The sequence below is a fragment of the Mustela putorius genome, unplaced genomic scaffold, assembly GCF_011764305.1.
Source record: "Mustela putorius furo isolate JIRA1106 unplaced genomic scaffold, ASM1176430v1.1 tig00000174_pilon_pilon_pilon, whole genome shotgun sequence".
Taxonomy (NCBI): Eukaryota; Metazoa; Chordata; class Mammalia; order Carnivora; family Mustelidae; genus Mustela; species Mustela putorius.
Window position 1 is genome coordinate 18,027,337 of NW_025421304.1, and position 21,920 is coordinate 18,049,256.

Here is a 21,920-nt window from a genome sequence, read left to right on the forward strand (position 1 = left end):
GTTACTTGCTCCCTCTGGGGCTCTGCATCCTTGCTCAAAGGAGGGAAGAGGTAGCGCCTGCCTCAAAGGGCAGGAGGCACATGGCGTGGCTCCATAGGCCTTAACAGTTGTTGGTAGTCGCCCTGCGTGCCCAGGTCTGAGCCCGCAGTGGACAAGTGTGCTCACCCACTAGAGTTCACATTGACTTTGGATGAGCAGGTTCCCATGGCCTCCGGTGGGAGGGGACATATATAAATGAGGTGCGCACAGAGTGAGGCTGCAGGGAGCAGCAGGGACTATGGCCCACTGAGGTGCCTGTGACCCCCTTTTGGGCAGCACCTGCCTCTCCACCCCAGGGGCCCTGGCCACGCAGGGGTGTGAACCCAGCAGAAGTGCTGATTCCTCATGAGAAGGAAACCTACATTTTTCTGAGAAACTCTCCATTACTAATACTAGCAATGTGTATAGTATCGTTTTTAAAGCTCCATGGGAGCCAAAGCTGACCCTTCTGTCGGCAGAGGCTGCCCCCCTCCCCTGTGAACAAGAGCACGCGAGAGCCGGGAGCAGAGAAGAAGTGTGTTTCAGGCCCAAGGGATCTTCCAGCCCTGGGGTCTGTGGCCGTGTCTCCTGCCCCCAGACTTTGGTTTCTCCTTGGACAGTGCAATAGAAGGCCAGACCCTCTCCTCGCTGACAGTCTCAGGAGCGGCCCCACCAGCAGGCAGGGCCGGGAAGGGGGCCTCTGCTCAACGTTCGGCCGGAGGTGCCAGGGAGTCTGGGGGAGCCCACAGGGCGGCGGATCTGCTCTGTGTCTGGGAATGGCAGGTCCGCCTGCGGCCTGGGACAGCAGCTCTCAGGGCTGCTGTCAGCGAGGGTCTGGCTCCTGGGGGTCAAAGGGCAGCATTTCAGCCTCTTCTGGGGCCAACTTCCTGTTTGGGAGAGAAAACAGAAAGACCCCCAGCAGGAAACAGCCCTCTTCCCACAGCTTCCCCCCAGCCCTCGGGCCCTGGCTTGTGGGGAAAGCCCTATGGCGGGTGGCTCCCTATGGCTGGGACTAGCCTACTCCTTCCTTTACCCTCAGAGCCATTGAGGCAGCTCCCCTCTGCAGGCACGTGCCCCAGCGGCTCCTTGCACACCGCCTGAGCACAGGGAGCTCGCCTCTTACACTGGCTAAGACAGATCTTCTCTGCAGAAAGCAGGCCTGCTGCCGAGGATTCATCTAGAGAATCTCATTAAGGGCAGGGGTCTCAGTGTCACCTCGACCTGTACATGCAAACATGTAGGCTACTGTGTTCTGAGTAACAGTTTCCACCAGATTTAACAGAAATCTGCTGGCTATAGAGGGCTTAGAAATGAAGTTTCAAAAATAAAATTAAAATTAAAATTACCTGCAATTTCATTACCTAGAGCAGGGCTGGGGAAAGAGAAAAGGATTTATTATTTATGGTGTTTATACCCACCTCCGGTCGGCTGAACTTCATCCCTTGGGACAGAGCCCATCTGGCAAATCCCTCCTCTCCAGGGCACACCTTTAAGTACTTTAATAATAACTAACCTTTACTGAGTTCCAGACGAACTCATCTTATTCTCCCGACACCTGTAGGAGACGCCTCAGTTTACAGAGGGAGAAATTGAGGCTCAGAGAGGTCAGGTCACTTCCCCATGGCTGCACAGCCAGGAAGGGGCAGGGACAGAGGTTTGAATCCATCTGGTGCAGGCTCGCAGACCCCTGTCCTCCAGGTAAGACACACACCAGACCTTTCCTTCCCCTTGCAAGAGGCAGATTCCAGGCCACCAAGCGGCTCAGATGCTCCTCCATTCATTCTTTCTCACATTCGTTCATTCAGCAAGTCGCCTGACGTTCGGGAGCTCAGGCTGGGTGCCGGACCCAGGCTGACTGCTGTCCCCTACACCTCCTGTCCCCACCTGCCACACTCTGAGGACTCTGCCTCGAGAACCCAAACTCCATTTATTACAAAAGACTGAGTTTAGCACATTGTCAACAGCTCTACCTCACCCCCAAGGTTCAGAGAGGCAGTCTGGGTCGCGGCCCCCACAGCCCCCTTTGACACCCCCTTGCCCCTGCACGAAGGTCCTGGGTGGACAAGAGTGCTGACACTGGGTCCTGGAGTGGTCCCGTGTTTGCAGACCAAACGGATCCAAGGACCCCACACACATATGTGAAATACACACGGATAATGTATACACGGGCTGTGGCTTCCCCTCCATGGGGTGTTCTGGATGGGACCCTCGGCGCCCTCCCTGGGAGAGGACGACGTCTGCCACAGCAGGGAGCACAGCTGGGCAGCTGTGTCAGCTGGAGCCGACGGTCAGCCTGGGCACCCAGGGGCCTGTGGCCACAGGCAGGTCCTGTCTGGCCCTGGGAGCTCTAGGCCACCTGGATCTGCAAGTCCTCGTCCTCATCCAGGTCGCTGGCTCCGTCCCCGGCCTCCTCGGTGCCAAAGCGAGCACTTCGGATCTTCCCGAAGAGGGGGGCGCTCTGCTGCTGCCTGCGGAGCCTGTGGGCCGGGTGACAGGAGGGTCGGGGACAGTCAGTTGATCGTGGGTGCTGCAAACAGCTTGGCCCTTCCCTAGCATGTCCCTGCCGCTAGGCACCTGCTGGGGCCTTTTCCCTCCAGTTCCTCATGTCACTGCATCTTTCCAGAAGTCACTGGGATGACGGAGGTACTACCCTCACTTGACAGACAAAGAGACTGAGACACCAAGAGGTCAAGTAATGTGCCTATCCCCCAGACAGCAGGGAGCGAGGCTGGGCTCTGCAGCAGGCTGAAGCCGGAGAGGTGAAGCAGCCCCTTAAGGTCACCGTGCTAGGATTCGAACCCACACCAGGCTCCAAAGACCACAGGGAGAAAGTTGGAGGTGGAAGAGTCGGTGGTCTCCTTTACCCTCCAAGACAATGACAAAGGGCTCTGCCCTAGCTCTTCCCCACTCTGAAATTCCTAAAGCCCCAGTTTACGAGGGCTGGTGGAGGAAATGCCCATCCCCCCAGCCAAGTGGCCGCCTTGGCTCCATCTTACTGGAAGGCATGAATTATTAACACGGCAGGGAGGGGCCCAGGCGGGGGCCTCCATTACTGCGCAGTGATTTAGTGAGCTGTCCCCGGAACATTAAAGCACAAAAAGTTGGAAAATAAAACGAGGCAGCGGTCCTGGGCAGCCCTACCCTCCCCGTTGGAAGCACTCAAGAGGCTGGGCACAGCCTGCCTGCCCATTTTGGAATGAACGGGGCCGAAGGACGTGGCCAAACAACACTGCGGTAAAGCCCGGGGCTCGGTGGTCCCTGGGGGTGGGGGGTGGGGGGACAGAGCAGGCAGTGCTGGTTGGACATGAACTGTGACCTGTCATGCCTGGGCCCTGTGCAGCATGTTATGGGCAGCATCCCAGGTAGATGGGGAAACTGAGGCCAGGCTGGCTATGTCACACATCTGTGAGGCCTGACTCCGTGGCCTGTATTCAGAGCCACAGAAACTCAGCATGTGGCAGCACGCAGTATAGGCTCTGTAAAGCATGGCACTGATGGCCGGGGGGTTGGGGGCGATCTGGCCGGACCCCCAATCCCAGCAGTGTGGCCGTGGACACACCCTCCCTCTTAGGCCGCCTTAGTTTCCTTCTCTGCCAAGCTTCCTAGAAAAAATATCTTCCACTTCCCTTCTCTTGTAGAAGCGTGATTCTTGGTGGCATAACGTGGGACCCAAATAGAAGACCCCTCCTCCTTCAGCCCCCAGCAACCCCCTAGGGGGAGTAGCAGCAGCAACAGCTGACAGTTCTTCAGCACTTACGACACGAGCTCCCTGAATTCTCACAACAAGCCAGGGTTAAGAAGTGTTATCATCCCCACCTTACAGAGGAGGAAACGGACACAGAGAGGCCAAGCGAGTGATCCAAGACCACACGGGCCACTTCCACAGCTACTAAGCACAGATTCCCACCCACCTGGCTACAGAGCCCCGTCCCTCTATCCTCTGACATCACCAGAAACTGCGGAGTAAGAGCCTGGCACAGGAAGTCAGCACAGTGGTCCTGATACTCTTGGCTGGTGGGGCGTGTGTGGAGTAAGGAGGGCCTTGGACTTGGCTCTCTGTCACTGTATGGGCCTAGGGAGAGTGTTGGGAGAAGGGCACCTTGAAGTATTGGGATGGGTGGTCAGGAAAGGGAGGGAGAGTGTGATGGGTGGGTGGGTCCCGTGGGTGTGTCCCCCACAGACCCTACGGGCCATCCTCACGAAGGCTACAGCTGATGGCTTGGGCACACCATTAGGGATGGGGCTCCTCCATGCTTCCCTGCCTTCCCATTGCTCAGATCCCAGCTGGCCTGGGGTCACCGCAGCCCAGGGATCCTGGGGGCTGCTTCCTATCCATGACTCCCCAGACCCTTGGGCCCTGCCTGCTGCCCCACCTTGGGCCTGGCCTCTGGCCCTCCTTTCTCCCCTCTCACCACCCACCCACCTGCCGGCCAGCCAGTTGCACGCACATGATTCCAGGGCCCCCAGCTGGTCTCACTTCCTGCACTCCCTTGTCCCTGCTTTCCTGTCCCTGGCCCTTCCTGCCTGGAGGGGACAGGATTCTGGCCCCAGGGGCCCCAGATCTCTTCCTCTGCTGCCTTCCCCTCTAGCCTGGGCTGGGAGGAAGTCTCTCCTTGGCTGGCTTCTGTGTCCTGACTGGGACTAACCCTCAACCCCCTGGAGAGGGTGGCACGCCCACCTGGACTGCAGATGCTCCAGCTGCACTTGTAGGTTCTCGCTCTGCTCCGTCTGCTCGTCCAGCGACCGCTGCAGCTTCCGGGCCTGGTTGTGGGCCTCGTCCAGCTGGCAGGGGAGCAGGGCCAAGAGCGCGAAGGTCACCTTGAGTCAGCCTGGCCGGCCATCTACCCGGGACCGGCCACTCCTGCCATCCTCTGCCTTTCCCAAGAGAAGTCCCTAACTGTCCTTTGAGGCCCAGACCAAGGCCCACCTCCTCCAAGGTAGCATGCCTTTGCTCCTCCCCATTCCCTGCTGCCCCTGCCTTCCAAATTTACCCATTCTCCCATCCACCCAATCATCTACCCACCCATCCATCCACCAACCTATCCACTCATCCATCTACACATCTACCCGCCCATCCAACCAGCTATCTACCCATCCACCCACCCAACCAGCCACCGGATCTATCCATCTATCCACCCACCCACCCACCTGTCCAGTCACCCACCCATCCACCCATCAATCCACCCACCCAACCATCCACCCATCTACCCACCCATCCACCTAGTCACCCACCCAACCACCCATCTAGTCACCCACCCATCCTATCCATCCACCTATCCAACTTCCCATCCAGTCACCCACCCTACCACCCAACCAATCATCCACCCTCTAACCCCCCAACCACACCTCCACCCACCCACCCACCTATTCAGTCACCTACCTATCCACCCATCAATCCACCCACCCACCCATTCAGTCACCCACCAATCCATCTACCCTTTCACCCATCCATCCAATCACCTACTCATCCACTTACCTATCCACCCATCCATCCACTCATCTACACACCTGTCCAATCACCCACCCAACCACCTATCCAGTCACCTACCCCTCTACCCACCTAGTCACCCATCCATCCAATCACCCATCCATCCAGCCACCCTCCACCCACCTACCCAGTCACCTACCCATCCATCCATCCATCCATCCATCCATCCATCCAGTCATCCCCCCATCTACCCATCCAGTCACCCACCTATCCATCTACCCACCCATCTATCCATCAATCTATCTACCCACCTACCCCTCCATCTATCCACCCACCCACCTGTCCAATCACCTACCCATCCACCCATCCATCCAATCCCCTATCAGACATCTCTTGTGACATCTCATCCATCCTCCTTCCCTCCGTCTCGTCCTCCGGTCCCCATCCACTGGCTCCTCTATTCTTTCACATATCCATTCGTCCATCCGTGGAATTACTTTGTTGTTCCATTTCCACGTCTACGTGCTACACAGACCACCTGCATGTCCACCACTTGTCTATCCATTAACCTATTCAGTTGCTCGTCCCTCCCACCCGTCCATTCTTCCCAAGCACCTATCCACCGACCACCGGACGACTGCAGAGGGACCCAAGAAGGCCGTGCAGCCCCCTCCTCCGCCGCTGAGGTCTGAGGCTGCCCTGCGGGCCCCACAGGGGCTTCACCTCGTCCTCAGCCTGGGCCAGCTCCTTCTTGAGCTCCTCCACCCGCAGCCGTAGCTTCTTCACCTCCGCCTCGTGCTGCTCCACCCGTCGGTTGGCGTGTGCCAACTCGGCCACCTTCTCCTGAAACTGCTTCTTCAGCTTGCCATGCACATGCTTCAGGTCGGCCAGCTCCTGCGAGGGAGCATGTGGGGTCACAGGGCGCCCATCGGCTCCCGGCTTCGAGGCTGGAGGGGTAGCATGAAAGCACGGGTGCGGGGCATGGCCCTGGGGGACGCCCGGCGGGAGCGGCTTCTGGGGCCATGGCTGCCTCTGTCCTCCCCCACCACCGCCCCCTGTGGGCAGGAGCTCAACACACAGTAGGTGCTCTGACCTGGCCTTGGCTGAACTGCCCCCTACCCCACCTTGTTCTTCTCGAAGAGCGCAGCCTGGCTGGCCCGCAGGTCACAGTCCAGGGCGCTGGCTGTCTGCCTCCGCCGCCGGGCCAGCGCCTCCTCCAGGTCCCCGACCTGCGCCCGCAGCTTCTTGTTCTCGCGCTCCAGGCCCAGCTTCTCAGTCTCCAGCCGCTCCCGGCGACCCCACTCGGCCGCGTTCTCAGCCTGCAGCCGCTCCATCTACCACAGGGCAGGACAGGGTCAGGTCTCCAGGGGGAGAGGGGGCAGAAAGGCCTGAGCTGCGTGCTCCCTGTCCCCACCTCCCCCTCCAGAGCCATTTTTGGCTCCAGGAAGCTGATCCAGCTGCGGCAGCTATAATTAACCTGGGCTGATTTCACGGCGTGCAGGATGTGAGGGTACGCTTCTGGTCTCTGTGTAGGAGAAAGGCCTGCCGCCCCCCGCAGACCGCACTACCTTCCGGGTGTGGCTGGTTCCTGCCTCAGCACACAGACCTCCTCCTTTTCCCTCTTAGAGGAGTGGTTAGCTGATGGAGGCCAGGCCCCTGCCTCCCCCCAATGCCCCCCGGCCAGCCCCAAGCCCTCCCAGGTCCCGCAGGCGGCCTCACCTCACCCCTCAGCTCTGCCATCTTCCTGTCCATGCTGGACCGCGCACCTAACTCGTCCTCCAGGTCTTCGGACATGCGACCCAGCTCGTCCTGGTGGGCCTCCTTCAGGATGCTGAGCTGCAGGACACAGTGCAGCCCGGTTCCGTGAGAACCAACTGGGTATATCCCAGAACCGGTGCCGGGGCAGGAGTGCTCAGCAAGGAGCCTGACGTGGAGTCCCGATGTGCCCCCCAGTAACCAGAACAGAGCCTGAATCTGACTGCTGGTGCTGCTTCTGGCATTTCACACCTCCTACCTCATGGCCATCTAGCCTCCCAGCATCCACTTGGGGCCTCTGTCACCCCACCTTCCACAACAGTAGCTCAGAATGAGCGCTTTAAAAAAGATAAATCCAACCACACCCCCATCCCTGGGTGCCTTTGGATAAGGCCCGACTCCTTTCTATGGTCTCACAGTATAGTTGGACCCTTGCCCATCTCTCCTCTTAGTTCACTGTGCTCTAGGCTCGAGTCCTCAAACACACCAAGTTCCTATCCACCACTGGACCTTTGCACATACAGTTCTCTCTTCCTGGTACACTCTTTCCAAGTTGTTTTACAGGATTGACTTAGGCTTTGGCCTAAATGCCCCTTCCTAAAGGAAGGCCTCTCTCCTCCTCCCTGACTACAAGGGGTGTTTCCTTTACTCTTGGTCCCACTCCCGCAACTAGCGTGTGCGCACAGGAGGACAGAGCTGTCCACCTTTGTATCTCCATATGGCCTTGGCACTGGGTAGCCCTGGGAACTGACTGAAAGCACTCTATCTGAGCAGGTCTGCATGTGGGTGCGGGCCTGGCCACACGAGGATTGCCTGGGGTGACTGTGGCATGGCACGGATGTCCTGTCTTATAGCAGGAAAAACAACAAACTATCACTGTGTGCGATGACACGAGTAAGCTCAAATCCGCAACACTGAGGGAGAGCAGCCAGTTATGAAAGAGAATCTTGACATCTACCTGCTAAACGGGACATTCACGTTCTATTCACTTCTCCACAAAGCATTCCACTTCCTAACTTGAAAAGATTAAAAAGGCAGATTCCCGGACCCATCCCCCAAAAGATGCTGCTTCTGGAGAGTGAGGGTTTTAGGATTTTTCCTGAGAGAGTCTACCATGAGACAGTCTGGGTTGCTTCCAGGGCAGTTTCAGGCTCTGAGGTCTGGGGGAATCTTTGCTCCCTCTAGAAATGCAGCCTGTCCCGCAGACTTTCTCTGGGTGGCTGCGCCCCCTGGTGGCCACAGAGGGCCCGCACAGGAGGCAGGACCTCCGTCTGCCCTGAGCCCCCGAACTGCAGTGGTGGGATCTCCTCTCCGCCAGGTGGACCTTCAGTTTTGTCATTTATAAAATGGGGACCTCAGGGTCTAGCTTCCTTGACTCCCTGAAGCATCACTGAGATGGAGCAACACTAGACCTCATGAATCCTACCCTTCAGCGTGGACTATGAAGCCCACTGAAGTCTGGCTCCCTCGGAACCTCATCTTTCACCTACTTCCCTCCAGCCACACTGCCCTCTGCTTCCTGCACATACTAGGCTTACTCCGAACTCAGGACCTTTGCATGCGCTGTGCCTTCTGCCAGGAACTCTGATCCCATATCCTCTCAAGGATGACTTCTTTAGATCTTGCCTCAAATATCACCTTCTGAGAGGCCATTTTTCTTTTTTTAAATTTTAACTTATTTACTTACTACTTTCATATTTTATTTTCTCAGAAATGTCATTCTTGACCCACCACCCCATGTCTCTTATTCTGTCTGACACCTTCCTAGCTTATGAATTTCTCTGCCTGGTTACTGATGGTAAGCCCCGTGCCTCACCCACTGCTCCCACAAGATGCGCTCCTGGAGACAGGACAGGGACACCGCCTGCCCCAGCACTCAGAACAGCGGACGGCGCGTGGCCAGAGCTTGACGAGGAATGACTGAACTCCCTCCTTTCTCCCACTCCCACTGCTGAAAGTCCGCAGTGCGATGCTGCTTCCTCTAGGAAAATCACCGTCTCTAGCACTCACCTGCTTGAGCATTTCCTGCTTGGTCTTGTTCAGTTCCTCATACTTGATCTTCCACTGGCTCAGCTCCCCCTCCAGCTTCTCAATGTTCCTGCTCAGCGCCAGTTTATCCCTGGAGAGAGGAGGAGAGGTAGACATGGGGGTGAGCCCACTGAGGGTCTCTGCTGAGAGTCCTCCCGCGCGGCCTATGCCTGGGGAACCAGTGTCTGAAGTCCTTGGCTCGGCATTCAAGGCCCTGGAACCCCACATTGTGGAAGGCACCCCAATTTTGCATTCCTTTGGGAGCTGGACTCCCCACCCCCTGCACAACTGCAGGTGTCCAGGGAAGTATGTCCAGGGTGTTCAGGGATGTGGGAAGGTGACCAGGACTCCAGGGCATTGGCTGTGCCTGGCCAAGAATCTCATGTTCAACTGCCAAATAGGACCTCTGTTTCTGTTTTGTGTACTGGGGTTGCCTGTAAGGCTTAGTTTGAACACATGGTTCTGGGGTCAGAAAAGCTGGAAAACGCTGTCCAGTGGGTGTCAGATGGAGGGGTTCCCTCTTGTCATCATCACTGGGTGGAGGGTTCTCCTACGATCCTCACTCTACACTCTGCTCTGCGCAGGAATGAGATGCTGGCGGTAAACAGCATGGGGCCTGGCCCCAGCATACAGCAGGTGCTCAACGAAGAGCTGTACTTACCCTCACTCTTCAGCACGCTGTGCCTCATGCCCCCACCCCACCAGCCTCCCTCTCGGGAGCCCTGACCTATCACGCCTCTAACACAGGCTTCTCAGAGGAGACAGGGCACCCTCTAGGAGGCGTTTCTGGAAACCCTGCATGACCGGCTCACTTGGTGGGCAGGGACAGGGGTGCCTACATCCTGCACTGAAGGCCCCAGGGCCATCCCACCCCTCCAGGGATGATTTTGCATCCTCTGTCAAGGGTGCCCAGTCAGACACCCCCGGGTGTGCAAACCATCTGAACGCAGACCTTCGCTCTGATTAACACGTGAACAGAAAGTATCTTTTGTACTCACAGCCCATCCCCAGGAACAGAATCACTGTATAAACTGAGGGAACGGTGTGCTTTGCTTGCTTCAGAACTTTCCCAAAGGCTGTTCCTCTCTCAGGAAATCTTGTCACCACGACAGTGCTGGCATATCGAGCGGCGGACCCTGCCTGCCTGCACCTGCTGTTTTTGTAGCTGTCCCGGGAGATGACTTAACTGAGCCCGTCCACACAAAACCTGACTTGGAGGATGGGCTATGGACATATTTACTGGGAGGGTTATCAACACTACCCCTCTCTGTAAGGGCTCCAGATTCTGACCACATCTGCCCCTTGGACACCACAGATTTCAACCGCATGGGTCCACTGACATGCTGATCATTTTGATAAAAATGGTACAGTACTGTATTTTCCTTTCTTTTTCTTAATGTTTTCTTTCCTCTAACTTCCTTCATTATAAGAACACAGCACGTGATACACAAGACATACAAAATACATGTTAGTCGACTGTTTATGTTAACGGTAAGGCTCTGGTCAACGAATTAAGTTTTGGGGGATCAAATTCAAGGAGTCAGATTTTCAACTGCATGGGGGTGTGTGTCAGTGCCTCTGAGCCCCACACTGTCCAAGGATCGACTACACTTCATTATTTCTTCTAGTGGAGCCAGGCCTGAGTGTGTCCACATCATAATATGTATATTTTATTACAAATTCCCCTCATTTCTGCTTTACATTTCAATTAGCGAAACAGGTTTTTTTTTTTTTTTTTTTTTTTTTTTTTTTTTTGCCCATCTTGCTTAGACAATTTTATGGTCTCACAGCTCTTGAGGCTAGAAGTCCAAGATCAAGGTGTCAGGAGGGTTGGCTCTGAGGCCCATGAGAAGGAACCTGTATGTAACCTGTCCCCTTGCTTCTGGGAGTTCGCGGTCCATCTCTGGTGTCCTTGACTTACAGAAGCATCTCCTGGTCTCTGCCTTCACACTAGCTATGCATTTAATTTCTGGACAGATAGGGAGTATTACAAAATGTTCCTTAGAATCAGGCCTTGCCTGGCCAAGGTCGCCGGTGACCTCCACGTTCTAAATCCACTGGTCAGCACCTTGTCCTCGTCCTCCTGCTGCTCCCACCCTCCTCTGTGAAACAGGTGCTCCTGGTCTCCCTGACCCTTCTCAAACTTCCTTCTGTCTCTTCTGCCGCTGGGCTCATCTTCTGACCTCTAAAGCCAGAGGGCTCCAGGGCTCCATCCTCTGACCTCCCTCACCCAGCTCATGGCTTTTGAAATCATTTATTCCCTGCCGAGTCTTGCATTTTTACCTCCAGCCCAGATCTGCCTCGTGAACTCCGGACTCATTCACGTACCCAGCTGCTGCCTCCTTGTCGTCTCAAATTCAACTAGTCCAAACCCGAATTCCCATCTGCAACCCCTCAACCTCCCTGACCCTTCTTCCCTGCTCTTCCCTTTGCCCAGGACGTGCTCCCCGCTCTGGGATGTGAGCTCCATGAAGCGGGGAGTGGGGAGGGTCGGGAGCACAGGTCTGACTCAGCAAATGCACGATATGTATGTTATTTGAATAAATAACTTGAATTGGTTAATAAATAAGGTTAATAAAACAAAACTGCTTTGTTCCAGTTAGAACACACTGCTCTGAAATTCTAGGCCTCAAGACTCAAGAGTGCCAGACACCTTCAGTGAGTTTCATGTTCTACAACACAGGCTTGCATTCTGTGATTGTGAAGGGGCCCGCCTCTGGGGCTCTGCCTCTCCACCGTGACTTACTCTCGCTCCTTGAGCAGCACCTTCTGGGACTCATCTAGCCGCAGCCGCAGGGCGGTCAACTTGGATGCATCCTCCTCAATGGTGGCTGTGTCCTCCCAGGGCAGCCGGCTGCGCTCCTGGCGGCCTGAGCTGCCCCGAGGGCCTCCAGTCCCCGCGCTGCGTGCCTCCCAGCAGCCCTCAGGCTCCTCTGGTCTGCTCTTCAGCAGGCTCTCCACTAGCTCCAGCTCCTGTAGGGACCAAGGTGGAGGAGTGGCTGTTGAACCCTCACCCTGTTGGCTGACCTCATGGCCTTTCCCAGACCCTGGGTCTGGGATCAGCTTGGTGGGTAACCTTGGACAAGTCACAGAGCCCTCTGGGTCCCACCCCTTCACCTCTTGGAACTGTACACAGAGTCAGCCACCACAGTTCCCTGATTCCTAGAAGATGGCCCTGGACACGTGGACACTGTCATTGGAAGCATGCAAGCACATGGTGGGACACTGATGTGAACGGATGTAGAAGCAGGGCCTCCTACGATGGATATGAACCAGATTCCCTCAGAAGGAATTCTAGCTCTAAGATTCTATTCTTCAGGTGCAAATACTAAGGCACCAGGAGATAAGTGACATAAAAGATGCATAGAAAGACAGCCCCTGTGGGCAGAACCAGCTCCCAGAATGGAAGCAGTGAGGGACTGTTAACTCAGTGTCAAGCTCCTGAGCTTCCCATTCTTCTTTGCCCCTCCAGCTTGCCCTGCTGCACCCAAGGCCTCCCTCTGAGCACAGACCTGAGACACATCCATGGCCTCTGTTCCAGCCTGGCTTCCCCCGTGACCTTTCTAGATGAGTCTAGGCCAGCTCCTGCCCTGTCTGGCCCTCAGTTTCCCTATCTAGATGGGGGCTTCGAATGCCACCTGGTCCAAAGCCTTATTTTATAAATGGGGACACAGAGAGGGAAGGGACTGGCTCTGGGCCACAGAACACACAGAAGTGGCTGGGCTGGAGAAATGAACTCAGACTGTAATGCCAAGGCTCCCCATGGTACGCGTCACCTCCTGGAGTGAGACTGACAACCGCAGCAAGCACAGGGCAGGAGCAGCAAAGTAAGGCTGGTTGACAGGGGCTGTCCTCTGCCCCAAATAAGAGCAATGAAGGAACGCCACCTGGCCGACCCAGGGAAGTGGGGGCTTCAGCCACTGTAGGCAGCAGTGCCCACTCTAGCCTACAGGGGTGCCAGGGGCTGCTCAAGGGAGGGGAAGGGGCAGCCAAGAATCTTAGCTGGAAGAGCTGGACTTTCTGGGGATGGAGCCCGGGAGGCCTCCCGAGCCTGGACTCGGCTCCTAGAAGGTCTGCTGGGTCAGGAGATGCTGCCCTCCACAGCCACCGTTCACGCTCTGGCCACGCTAATGATTGCCGCAGACTCTGGAGGTCACGTGGGTTAACTACCCAGCACTCCAGTCACCAGCGGGGGTACCCTGGTACTTAATCTCCCTGCACCTCAGTGTGCCCATCCACCAAGCAAACACCTCGGGATTGTGAGAACTGCACATGTCGAGCTTACTGCCATCTGCAGGAGCCCACAGAATGAGGGGAGCGGCCATGCCCCGCTTCTGGGCCTCTGCAGGTCTGGAACACCTGCTTGCACACTGCACGGCCAACTCCTCCACATCCTCCTAGCCTTGGCCGAGATGGGACCTCTTCCAGGAAAGCTTCCGTGAAGCCCCCTCCTCAAAGCCTGGTTCAAGGACCATCTCTGTGCTCCTAGTGCCCTGACAACCTCCCACCTCTTAGCTCTAACTGATGCAGGTTATAAATGTTTACCCCCTACACCCGCCTCTCCAAGCTGCCCCCACTCAAGTTGAAGGAAAGAACAGATTCCTCTCTGCTGCTAATAGATGAATACCAGGCACGAGCTTCCATCCCGCTCCTGCCGCAAACAGACGATTTTAAGGTTCTGCTGACTGCTCAGGTGTGGGAGTGGAAGGCCCACCAGATCCCCGCCTCTCCACTCTAGGGATCTCCGGAAGAATGCTGCCCTGAGGTCCCGAGGAACAGAGGCAGGTGCAGCTGAGTGAAACCTCCCAGGGGACTGAGCCCTTCCTATCCCCCTTTCTCAGTCCTGCCGCACCCCTTCCGAACCCCAGAGCCAAGGGCCCTGCCCACGAGCCCGCCCCCTCGCCAGACCCACAACGCACCTGGCTGCCCTGGGGCACTTCGGACCCGACGTCGCGCACGGGCTCCTGCTCCCTCTCGGGCTCGGGCTCCGGCCCGTCTGGTGTCCTGTCGGCGGCCCCCCGGGCGCCCCGCAGCCGCGCCAGCTCGCGGCCCCGAGCCTCGCACTCGCCCTGCGCCTCCTGGCGTTCGCGCCGCGCGCCGGCCAGCTCCTTGGTGAGCGCGTCGAGGCGCTGGCGCAGCTGGCGCACCTCCTCCCGCGCGCGGTTGCGCTCGGCGCGCACCTTGCTCCACTTCTCGCGCCAGTTGGCCGTGCAGTCCGACCACCAGCGCATGGTCTTCTCCATCTGCGCCGCCCGCGCACGGGCCTCCTCCAGCTCCCGCAGCCGCAGCTCCTCGCGGCTCTCCCAGTCCCCGTCGGCCAACAGCGCGGGTGCCGGCGGCAGCGGCAGGGCAGGCGGTGGCCCCGGTGACGGCGTGCCGCTGGGCGGCGTGGGCGGCAGCGAGTCGGCCGGCCCCATGCGCTCCGGAGACGGGCTGCCTAGGATGGTCAGGAGGCTGCCCTTGGACAGCTGCGGGGACTCCGCCAGCCGGGGGCTGGGCCCGTGGCTCATGGTGCGGCCGAGCGGGCGGGCCCTGGGTTCCAACTCCGGGCGGACTCAGGGGCCCGACCGGGGATGCCTTCAGGACGGGATACCACTGGGCATGCTGACCACGGCTCTCCACTGCTCTCCTGGCCACTGGGTGGGGGAGGCCTCCTCCTCCTCCTCGCACCTGTGGGAGAACGCAACTGTTAGAAGGCTGTGGCCCCCATCTGTCCATACCGGTAAGATCAGCCATGGGAAGGGCAAAACAGGCAGCAGGAAGAGCATGGGCAAAAGCAGAGAAACGGTCTGCCCCAGGAAAGCCCCGGTGAGGCTGTAGTGGTGAGCGAGAGTGGGGCTGTAACAGCTTCCTCAGGGGCCTCCAGACACCCTCCTGCAGACCCTTCACCCTGCAGCCAAGGCAGCTGATCTCAAACCCTGACCTGCTGTCCCTGACCTTCAAGTCCCACGTGATCCAGTGAATGGCTCCGGCTACTCCCACATCTCCACCCCAAGTGCAGCATGCTTGCACAATGGCACTGCTGCCTGGACTCCCCTCCCTACCTCTTCCTGCACTGGGCTCTCTTTTCAGCTTTAAAATGTATCTGAGTTGGGGCACCTGGGTGGCTCAGTGGGTTAGGACTCTGCCTTCAGCTCAGGTCATGATCTCAGGGTCCTGGGATAGAGCCAGGCAGCAGGGAGCCTGCTTCCCCTCTCTCTGCCTGCCTCTGCCTACTTGTGATCTCTCTCTAATAAATAAAATCTTTAAAAAAAAATTAAAAAAATGTATCTGAGTTATCACCTCCTCCTAGAAGTCCTCCAGGACCACCTCAGGCCAGCTGGCCTGCCCCGCCTGTGTCTCCATCACGAGTGTAACCAACCTCACCTACCATTTATCTGTGTCTCCTCCAGCTCCCCATCCTTACCCAAGGCTGTGAGTTTGCTGAGGGCTGGGGCTGACTCCTGGCCATCCCAGCATAGGATGCCAATGGCAATAACATTTGAGAAGGTCTGACTACAGGCCGGGGGCCATGGCCATGGTCTTCTGTGAACTATCTGACTTACTCCTCTCAATAGACTCAGGGGAAATGGCTCCCATTTATCGCAGAAGAAAAGGGAGGCTCAGAAAGGTTCAAGCCCAGATTTGATTCCAGGTACAGGGCGAGGTGTGTGGTGAGTGCGAGGCATGCTCTGGGGTTAGGATGGAAATAAGCCAGGGTCTAGATGGCAAGGGTGCAGTGTGGTGAGAGGTCCCACTGCTGGGCTCTGCTATTCTGGATCACATCACTTTAAAAGACATGAGATGCATGTCCTTCTCCTCTCTGTCCCCATCCCGTCACCCTCTCTCTCCATGGTGGTCTTGCACTGACCCCCACCAGCAGCCCCCGGACCTCCACCCCAATGGCCAGCTCTTCCTCTGCGGGGCACTGCTGGTGAGGCTCTCATCAGCACCACAGCCAAGGGCCTCAGCACTGGCTGCTCCCAACACAGCCCGGCCAACTGTCTCTGTCCCCTCTAACCATCTCCCACCTCCAACCACTCACTCTCAGCAGGTGATCTAATATCAGAGTTGACAGCAGAAAAATGGAAGCCATCAGATGGGGACACCCTCCAGGTCCTGCCTCCTCCTCCCTGCCTCTGGGAGGCGGAAAAGGCTCTCCCTCCCTCCAGCCCAGGCTGTGCTCCAGAAGCCCCCTGTGCCTCTAGAAGGATATTCCTCAGATAACTGAGACTCAGCCTGGTCAAACTGGAACTCCTCTCCATTCCTCCCACAACCACCTCCTCCTTCTGGATGCCCCCTCTGGGAGAAGAGCACCTCTTCACTCCTTCATGCTGTGGAGGATGATCTGGAATCTGCTTTCTTTCCACAACCCCCACCCTGCCACCTCCAAGTCCTGTCCGTCTGTCTGCCACACATCACAAGGAGCTAGCCACCTTCCTCCTACGTGGCCACTAGCCTATCAAGCCACGACTATCACCTCCCATCTAGGCAACCATAGCCACTGCCTCCCTGCCCTAATTTCCCCCGCAAGCTGTGCCTTCTTCAAATCCATTCTGAACAGCAACAACCAGAGGGAGTTTTTACAAACACCAATCTGATTGTGCCAGGGGCCACACGCTTTGTTGTCAGCAATAGCTGGGACAACTTTCTAGTGTCAAGTCCAAGCTCACGTTCTCTAGGAGTCCACCTCCAAAATTTCAATCCCGAAAGCAGCCCCCTGATCCCACCACTTGTTCTCTGTCCCTCCTGCCCACTGCAGCCCTCTTCCCTCACCCAGCTCCCATTCCGTGGCCCTGATCTGGCCCTGGCCGATGCCTTTGGTGCCCCAGCCCCTCTCTTGTCCTCTTCTCTCCCGGCAATGCCAACCCAGGGCACCTCCCCAGCTCTATCTTGCCTTCCCCCATCCAAGCAGGAACGGTAGATTTTCCCACCATGTGGACAGGTGTCAGGACCGTTAGCATCTCAGCGTGTTCTGTGATTCTACTGCATTTCTCTAGTCTATTGGCTGTTTGTTCATTGTCTGCCTCCCTGCCAGGCATCAGTTCCAGGCTCAGCTCTGTCACCAACCTCATGTAAGCCACCTGCCCCTTTCTGGGCCTCAGTTTCTCCCCCTGCAGAATGGGGCTGCGGTGAGGGTGAGGGAGACCAGTGCGCTTGATCAAGGGGTCCTTCAGATTCATGTGGATTATAATGCAGTTCCCAGGCACCCCCTGCCCCCAGACTCATGTTTGGTAGGTGGGGGGTTGGGGATTTGCATTTTAGTAGTCCAAGCTGGAGATACCGAGTATTTGGTGATGCCTTGTTACCACCCAGAGTTTCATACATATAAACATGTATATAAACATACATATAAAAATGTATGTCTCAATGCCAACAACATCCACGGGGACAAAGTCACACACACAGACACGGCCATGTGGAGGGAGGTTCCACCTCCCTATATTCCGCTAACTCCCTGGCAGGCTGCACGCCCTCTGACTCAGTCTCCCCACCTGTGCGGTGAGGTGGCTGGCCCAGATACCATCTGCATTCACAGACATCGTTGTTCACCCGTACACACGTGCAGACACACAGGCAGTCCCATGCAACGTGAATACAGATATGAAGACCTGGGCAGACACGCATGCCCTCCAGGATGGCCCCATGTGCCCACAGCTGTATGGCTGCAGAGACGCTCACCTCGGAACAGAGGGTCACAGATGCACCTGGAGACACATGCAGCCAACACACAGCAGGATACACACAGACATGCAGACACTCATCCCCAAGACAAACGCGGACACACACGAACACACATATGGGCACTCACACTCCTCCTCTCCCCGTTTTCCTGGCCCAGCTCCATGAGGAGAAGCTCTTGGAAAAGAAAAACAATGTGAGAGCCTGAGGGGGAGGGGAGGAGGCAGGAAATCCCAGTGCCAGCCCGGCGCCCGCCACAGCCGCACTGGTTATAGGGAGTGGGGGGGAAGGTCCTCCAGGCTCTGTCTGTTGGGCCCTTCTGGCCACCCCTAAACGGAGAGGGTGGCAGGGATGGGGGCCAGTGCCATATCCTCGCTGTGTCCGGGAGCCACCAGGCCTGGCATGGGGCTCAGTGGCGTGGGGGCAGGCTCTGTCCAGGAATCTCCAGCCTGTCGTGCAAGGGGCAGGCAGGCGCCGCCCAGGCCCCTAATGGCTTCCAGGCGCCCACGCTAGAGGCAGGGGTGGGCTCCAGGCTCAGCTCCTGTTGTCCTTCCCAGCAGCCTGTCCCACTCCCTCCTGGGGGCTGGCGGAGGAAGGGGAGCAAGAGGGAAAGAGGAGCTCTGAACAGCCTTTCTGCCTTTCCTCCTGCAAGCCCAGGGTCCCCTGGAGGCTGTGTGTGTGCACACATTGGGGAAGGGGTGGGGGGTCCTAAAGCTGGTTTTCTTGAGAAGCCCACTGACCAGCACACCAGGATCCCTGCACCCTGTGTAGATTCAGGGCAGACAGACCCTGCCTAGCAACGCCTTCCCTCATCCCCCCTCCACCCCACTCCAATCCCACTCACATAACACAGCCCTGGGGAGACACTCACACATAGCCCTAGTAACCGATGCAGTTACTGAAAATCTTGCAACCCAGAAGCTCAGCTTACAGTTACAGAGCAGGCTCTGGCTGCCCTGTCCTGCCTGTCCCCTCCCCACCAGGCTCAGTACCTTCTTCCCATAGGGTATGTGTTTTTTGTGTGTGGGGGGTGGATTCCTCTAGGGTGTCACCACCCCCCAAAGAGCATATCAGGGAGGGACCAGCCACCACAGCCCTCAGAGAGCCTTCCCTGCCCCACCTGCCCCTCTCCTGCCTCCCACCAGCCAGACGGATCTATTCCTGCTTTAATCCTCACAGTTTCTGCTCATCCTGCTCCCCCAACTCAGAATGGCCCCCCTCCCCACTCTGGACTCTGATGAAACCCTCACCTGTCCTTCAAGCTCGGTTCTACCACCTCCAGGAAATGCCTTGATCTCCTCAGCTCCAACTGCTCCCCAGGGAGCACAGCCCTACAAACTGTCACGGCCAGATCTGGCTAGCTGCTCTCTCCTCTTGCAACACACGCCTCTCTGATCCAGATGAGACACTTGCGCTACCCACAGCTTCTAGGACAGGCCTTGGATACAGGATTTGCTTAAAGCTGGCTGGTGGGGTGGGCAACTGAAGGCTAAACCGTGACCTTGCATCCCCTTAGTTGGGCAGTCCTCCCAGTGGGACCCACTCTCACAGGCATCTTCATTGCCCCAGGCAGCTGTTGGTCCACTCCAGAACAGAAACTAGAATGTTTCCATCCCTTACTTGCCTCAGGGTAGGCTCTCACCCCCCTTGGTCACAGAAAGTGACCAGTGGATCCCGCTGCTTGTGAAACTGTTTAAGAAGGTCTCTCCCCGCTTCTTTCTCCATCAGCAAACTCCTACACATCCTTCAAGACCCTCTTCTGGGGAGCCTTCTCTGATTTCACACAGAGTATTCTGTATTCAGTATTCACACAGAGTATTAGTGTTCCCAAAACACTGGCACCTCCCTGTTCTTCAGTAGTAGTCACAAGAAATCTTGGTCTCTCTGGCTGTTAGCACAGGGTCCAGCATACAGCAGATGCTGCATAAATGCATTCTAGGCTGATAGATAGAAGATGGACGGTTAGGGGTCTTCTAGTGAAGACGGAAGACTGAACTATCCTTAAGGATAAGGAGTCATTTTGTGGCCATGCTCTGAAACAGACAAGTGTCTGAAACTGTCTGTGGCCAAGGTCAAAGGCAGAGGTCATTTTGTGGCCAGGTCAGGGATCAGTCCTCTTACCCGAGGTAGCCTAACTGGACAACTTTGTTTTTTCCTTAGCATGTTTAGATGATGGTCAGTATCCAGTGAGAGAAGTGAGCAAAGCTGAAGTCTGGATCTGGGCCAGCTGAGGGGCCTGGGGGCTGCCAGGTGGCCCAACTCTTCCCTCAAACTCAGAACACTCCTCCGTCTTTCCAGAACCTTTCAGGTGGCGCTCTGGAGCTGCCCATGGCCACAGGCCTGGCTGTGGGCAGGGAGCAGAGCCCGGCAGGAAACCGCAGAGGACAGCCTGATTGGATAAATGCAGGGTCCAAGGCTGGTCAGCCCACAGACTGTGGGCACCTGTTCCTCGGACCTGCTGCCTGGGCTCCAGCCACTGGATCACCAGGAGGGACTGAGAGGAGTGAGGGAGGTAAGCGGGGCCTGCAGGCTGGACCTGAGCCCCAGGGTAGGCACCTCTGGCCTGTCCCAGGAATCCCCATCTCTGACCAAGGAGCCACTCGGATCTCAATGTGATCTAGATGTCCTAGATCACACTGAGAACTCCTTTCTTTATAGCCAGCCAGCTTAGGCCCAGAGGAGTGACTACTTGCCTACAAAGGGGACCAGCAGCAACGTGGGGGTGACTTGGGGGTTAGGGCTGGAGTGCTGGGATTGGCTGCTTCCACTCCTGGGATATGTCTACCAGAGGGCATGAATTCCCCTGGGAACACTTACAGGATGGGGGTCCTCGGGCATCAGGCCAAGTGGCCAGGCATAGCTGGTATGGGAGAGAGTGAGTGTGTCTTTCATGGGGGCCAGCCGGCCTCTCAGCCACTCCTTCAACTATTCTCCCTGGTAGAAGGGACATCCCACCAGACCCCGGCTCTGCCACTGATAGGCTGCGTGATCATGGGCAACTTTCTGCCCTAGCTGGGACTGTTTCCTTGCCTGTACCGTGAGGAGAAGAACTAACAAGATTCCTAAAAGCTCTGTCCAACAAGTGGGCAGACCCTGCGCCAACCTGAACCAACCTGAACCAACCCAACCCCCATCTAGGTCTGTACAACCCACCCTTAAGATACAGAAACCAGAGCTGGGGAGGAGAACGGGCTTGCCAGCTATCACCCACCCGCACCATCAGAACGGTGAGGCAACTGAGGCCCACTCCAGTCTCCTCGCACTGGGCCATCGCTCTAACTGCCCCAACTCCTTCCAGAAATTCGCTTTCTGCCCTCCCACGCCACAAACCGCGTCTGCGCTCACTTCCTTGCCCCCTCACCAGCCTCCCCAGTCCGGCAAAGACGCCCCGCTCCCTCTAGCGGCTGGCGGAGGGCAGAGGGGGGCTGTCGACCCCGCGAGGCGCGGTCCCGCCCACCTCGCCGTGCGGCTCCCATTGGCGGCCCCCGCGGGCCGGGGCGGCAACGCCGTGCTCCCATTGGATAGTGCGCCCGTCCATCCCGCACTCGCCATGGTGACCACGTTGGGTCCCCCGGGAGAGTTCCAAATTCCGCCCCCGCCCGCCGTCCCCCTCCCGTCCCGTCCCGGCCCGCAGCCTTCCGTAGGAGGCCCTGCCCCCCCTCACCAGCCCCCGCAGCCCCTCCACACCCGAGGTCCAGGGTCCCGGGAGGTGGGGGGAGCCCAGGCAGGGGGCTAGGAAGTTCTGCTCGGAGTTTGGGGGTTGCTGCGGACGCTGAGCCCCTCTCCTCCAGCACGCCCCCAACTTAACCCCTTCCCTCCCGCGGAAGGTTCGCTGTCTGGAGGGAGTTCCCGGGACACAGCGGCTTGCCGCCCCCTGCACTGCCGCCCTCGCTCACCTCGGCCGGGGACCCGCGGGCTCCGGATGTCCGACCCGCTGCGGCTGGGCGGAGCGGGCACGGGGCTTGCTGCGGCCGCCGCCTGGAGGGCCGAGGGAGGGCCGTCGAGTCTCCTCCTCCCTCCGGGGGGGTGG

At 57.6% G+C, this 21,920-nt stretch overlaps 1 protein-coding gene across 1 annotated transcript; it reads right to left on the minus strand.

Moving 5' to 3' along the window:
- Positions 1-1,926: 1,926 nt before the first annotated feature.
- Positions 1,927-21,898, minus strand: CCDC102A (coiled-coil domain containing 102A). Its single transcript, XM_004744254.3, has 9 exons — positions 21,787-21,898; positions 14,149-14,899; positions 11,976-12,202; positions 9,212-9,320; positions 7,166-7,282; positions 6,571-6,780; positions 6,170-6,340; positions 4,697-4,800; positions 1,927-2,495 (listed from the first exon to the last, which is right to left on the minus strand). The coding sequence occupies exons 2-9, from the start codon at positions 14,737-14,739 to the stop codon at positions 2,366-2,368; spliced, it is 1,659 nt and encodes a 552-aa protein (XP_004744311.1). The 5' UTR covers positions 14,740-14,899; positions 21,787-21,898; the 3' UTR covers positions 1,927-2,365.
- Between the last annotated feature and the right edge of the window lie 22 nt (positions 21,899-21,920).

What these genes read in the sequence shown, in the direction of transcription:
- CCDC102A (XM_004744254.3), bottom strand. Translation starts at nt 14,739, where the DNA reads ATGAGCCACGGGCCCAGCCCCCGGCTGGCGGAGTCCCCGCAGCTGTCC. An exon ending in TGGCAGAGCTGAGGGGTGAG is followed by an intron (nt 6,781 to 7,165) that starts GTGAGGCCGCCT and finishes GCCCTGTGGTAG; the next exon opens with ATGGAGCGGCTGCAGGCTGA. An exon ending in CTGGAGCATCTGCAGTCCAG is followed by an intron (nt 2,496 to 4,696) that starts GTGGGCGTGCCA and finishes CCCGGCCCACAG; the next exon opens with GCTCCGCAGGCAGCAGCAGA.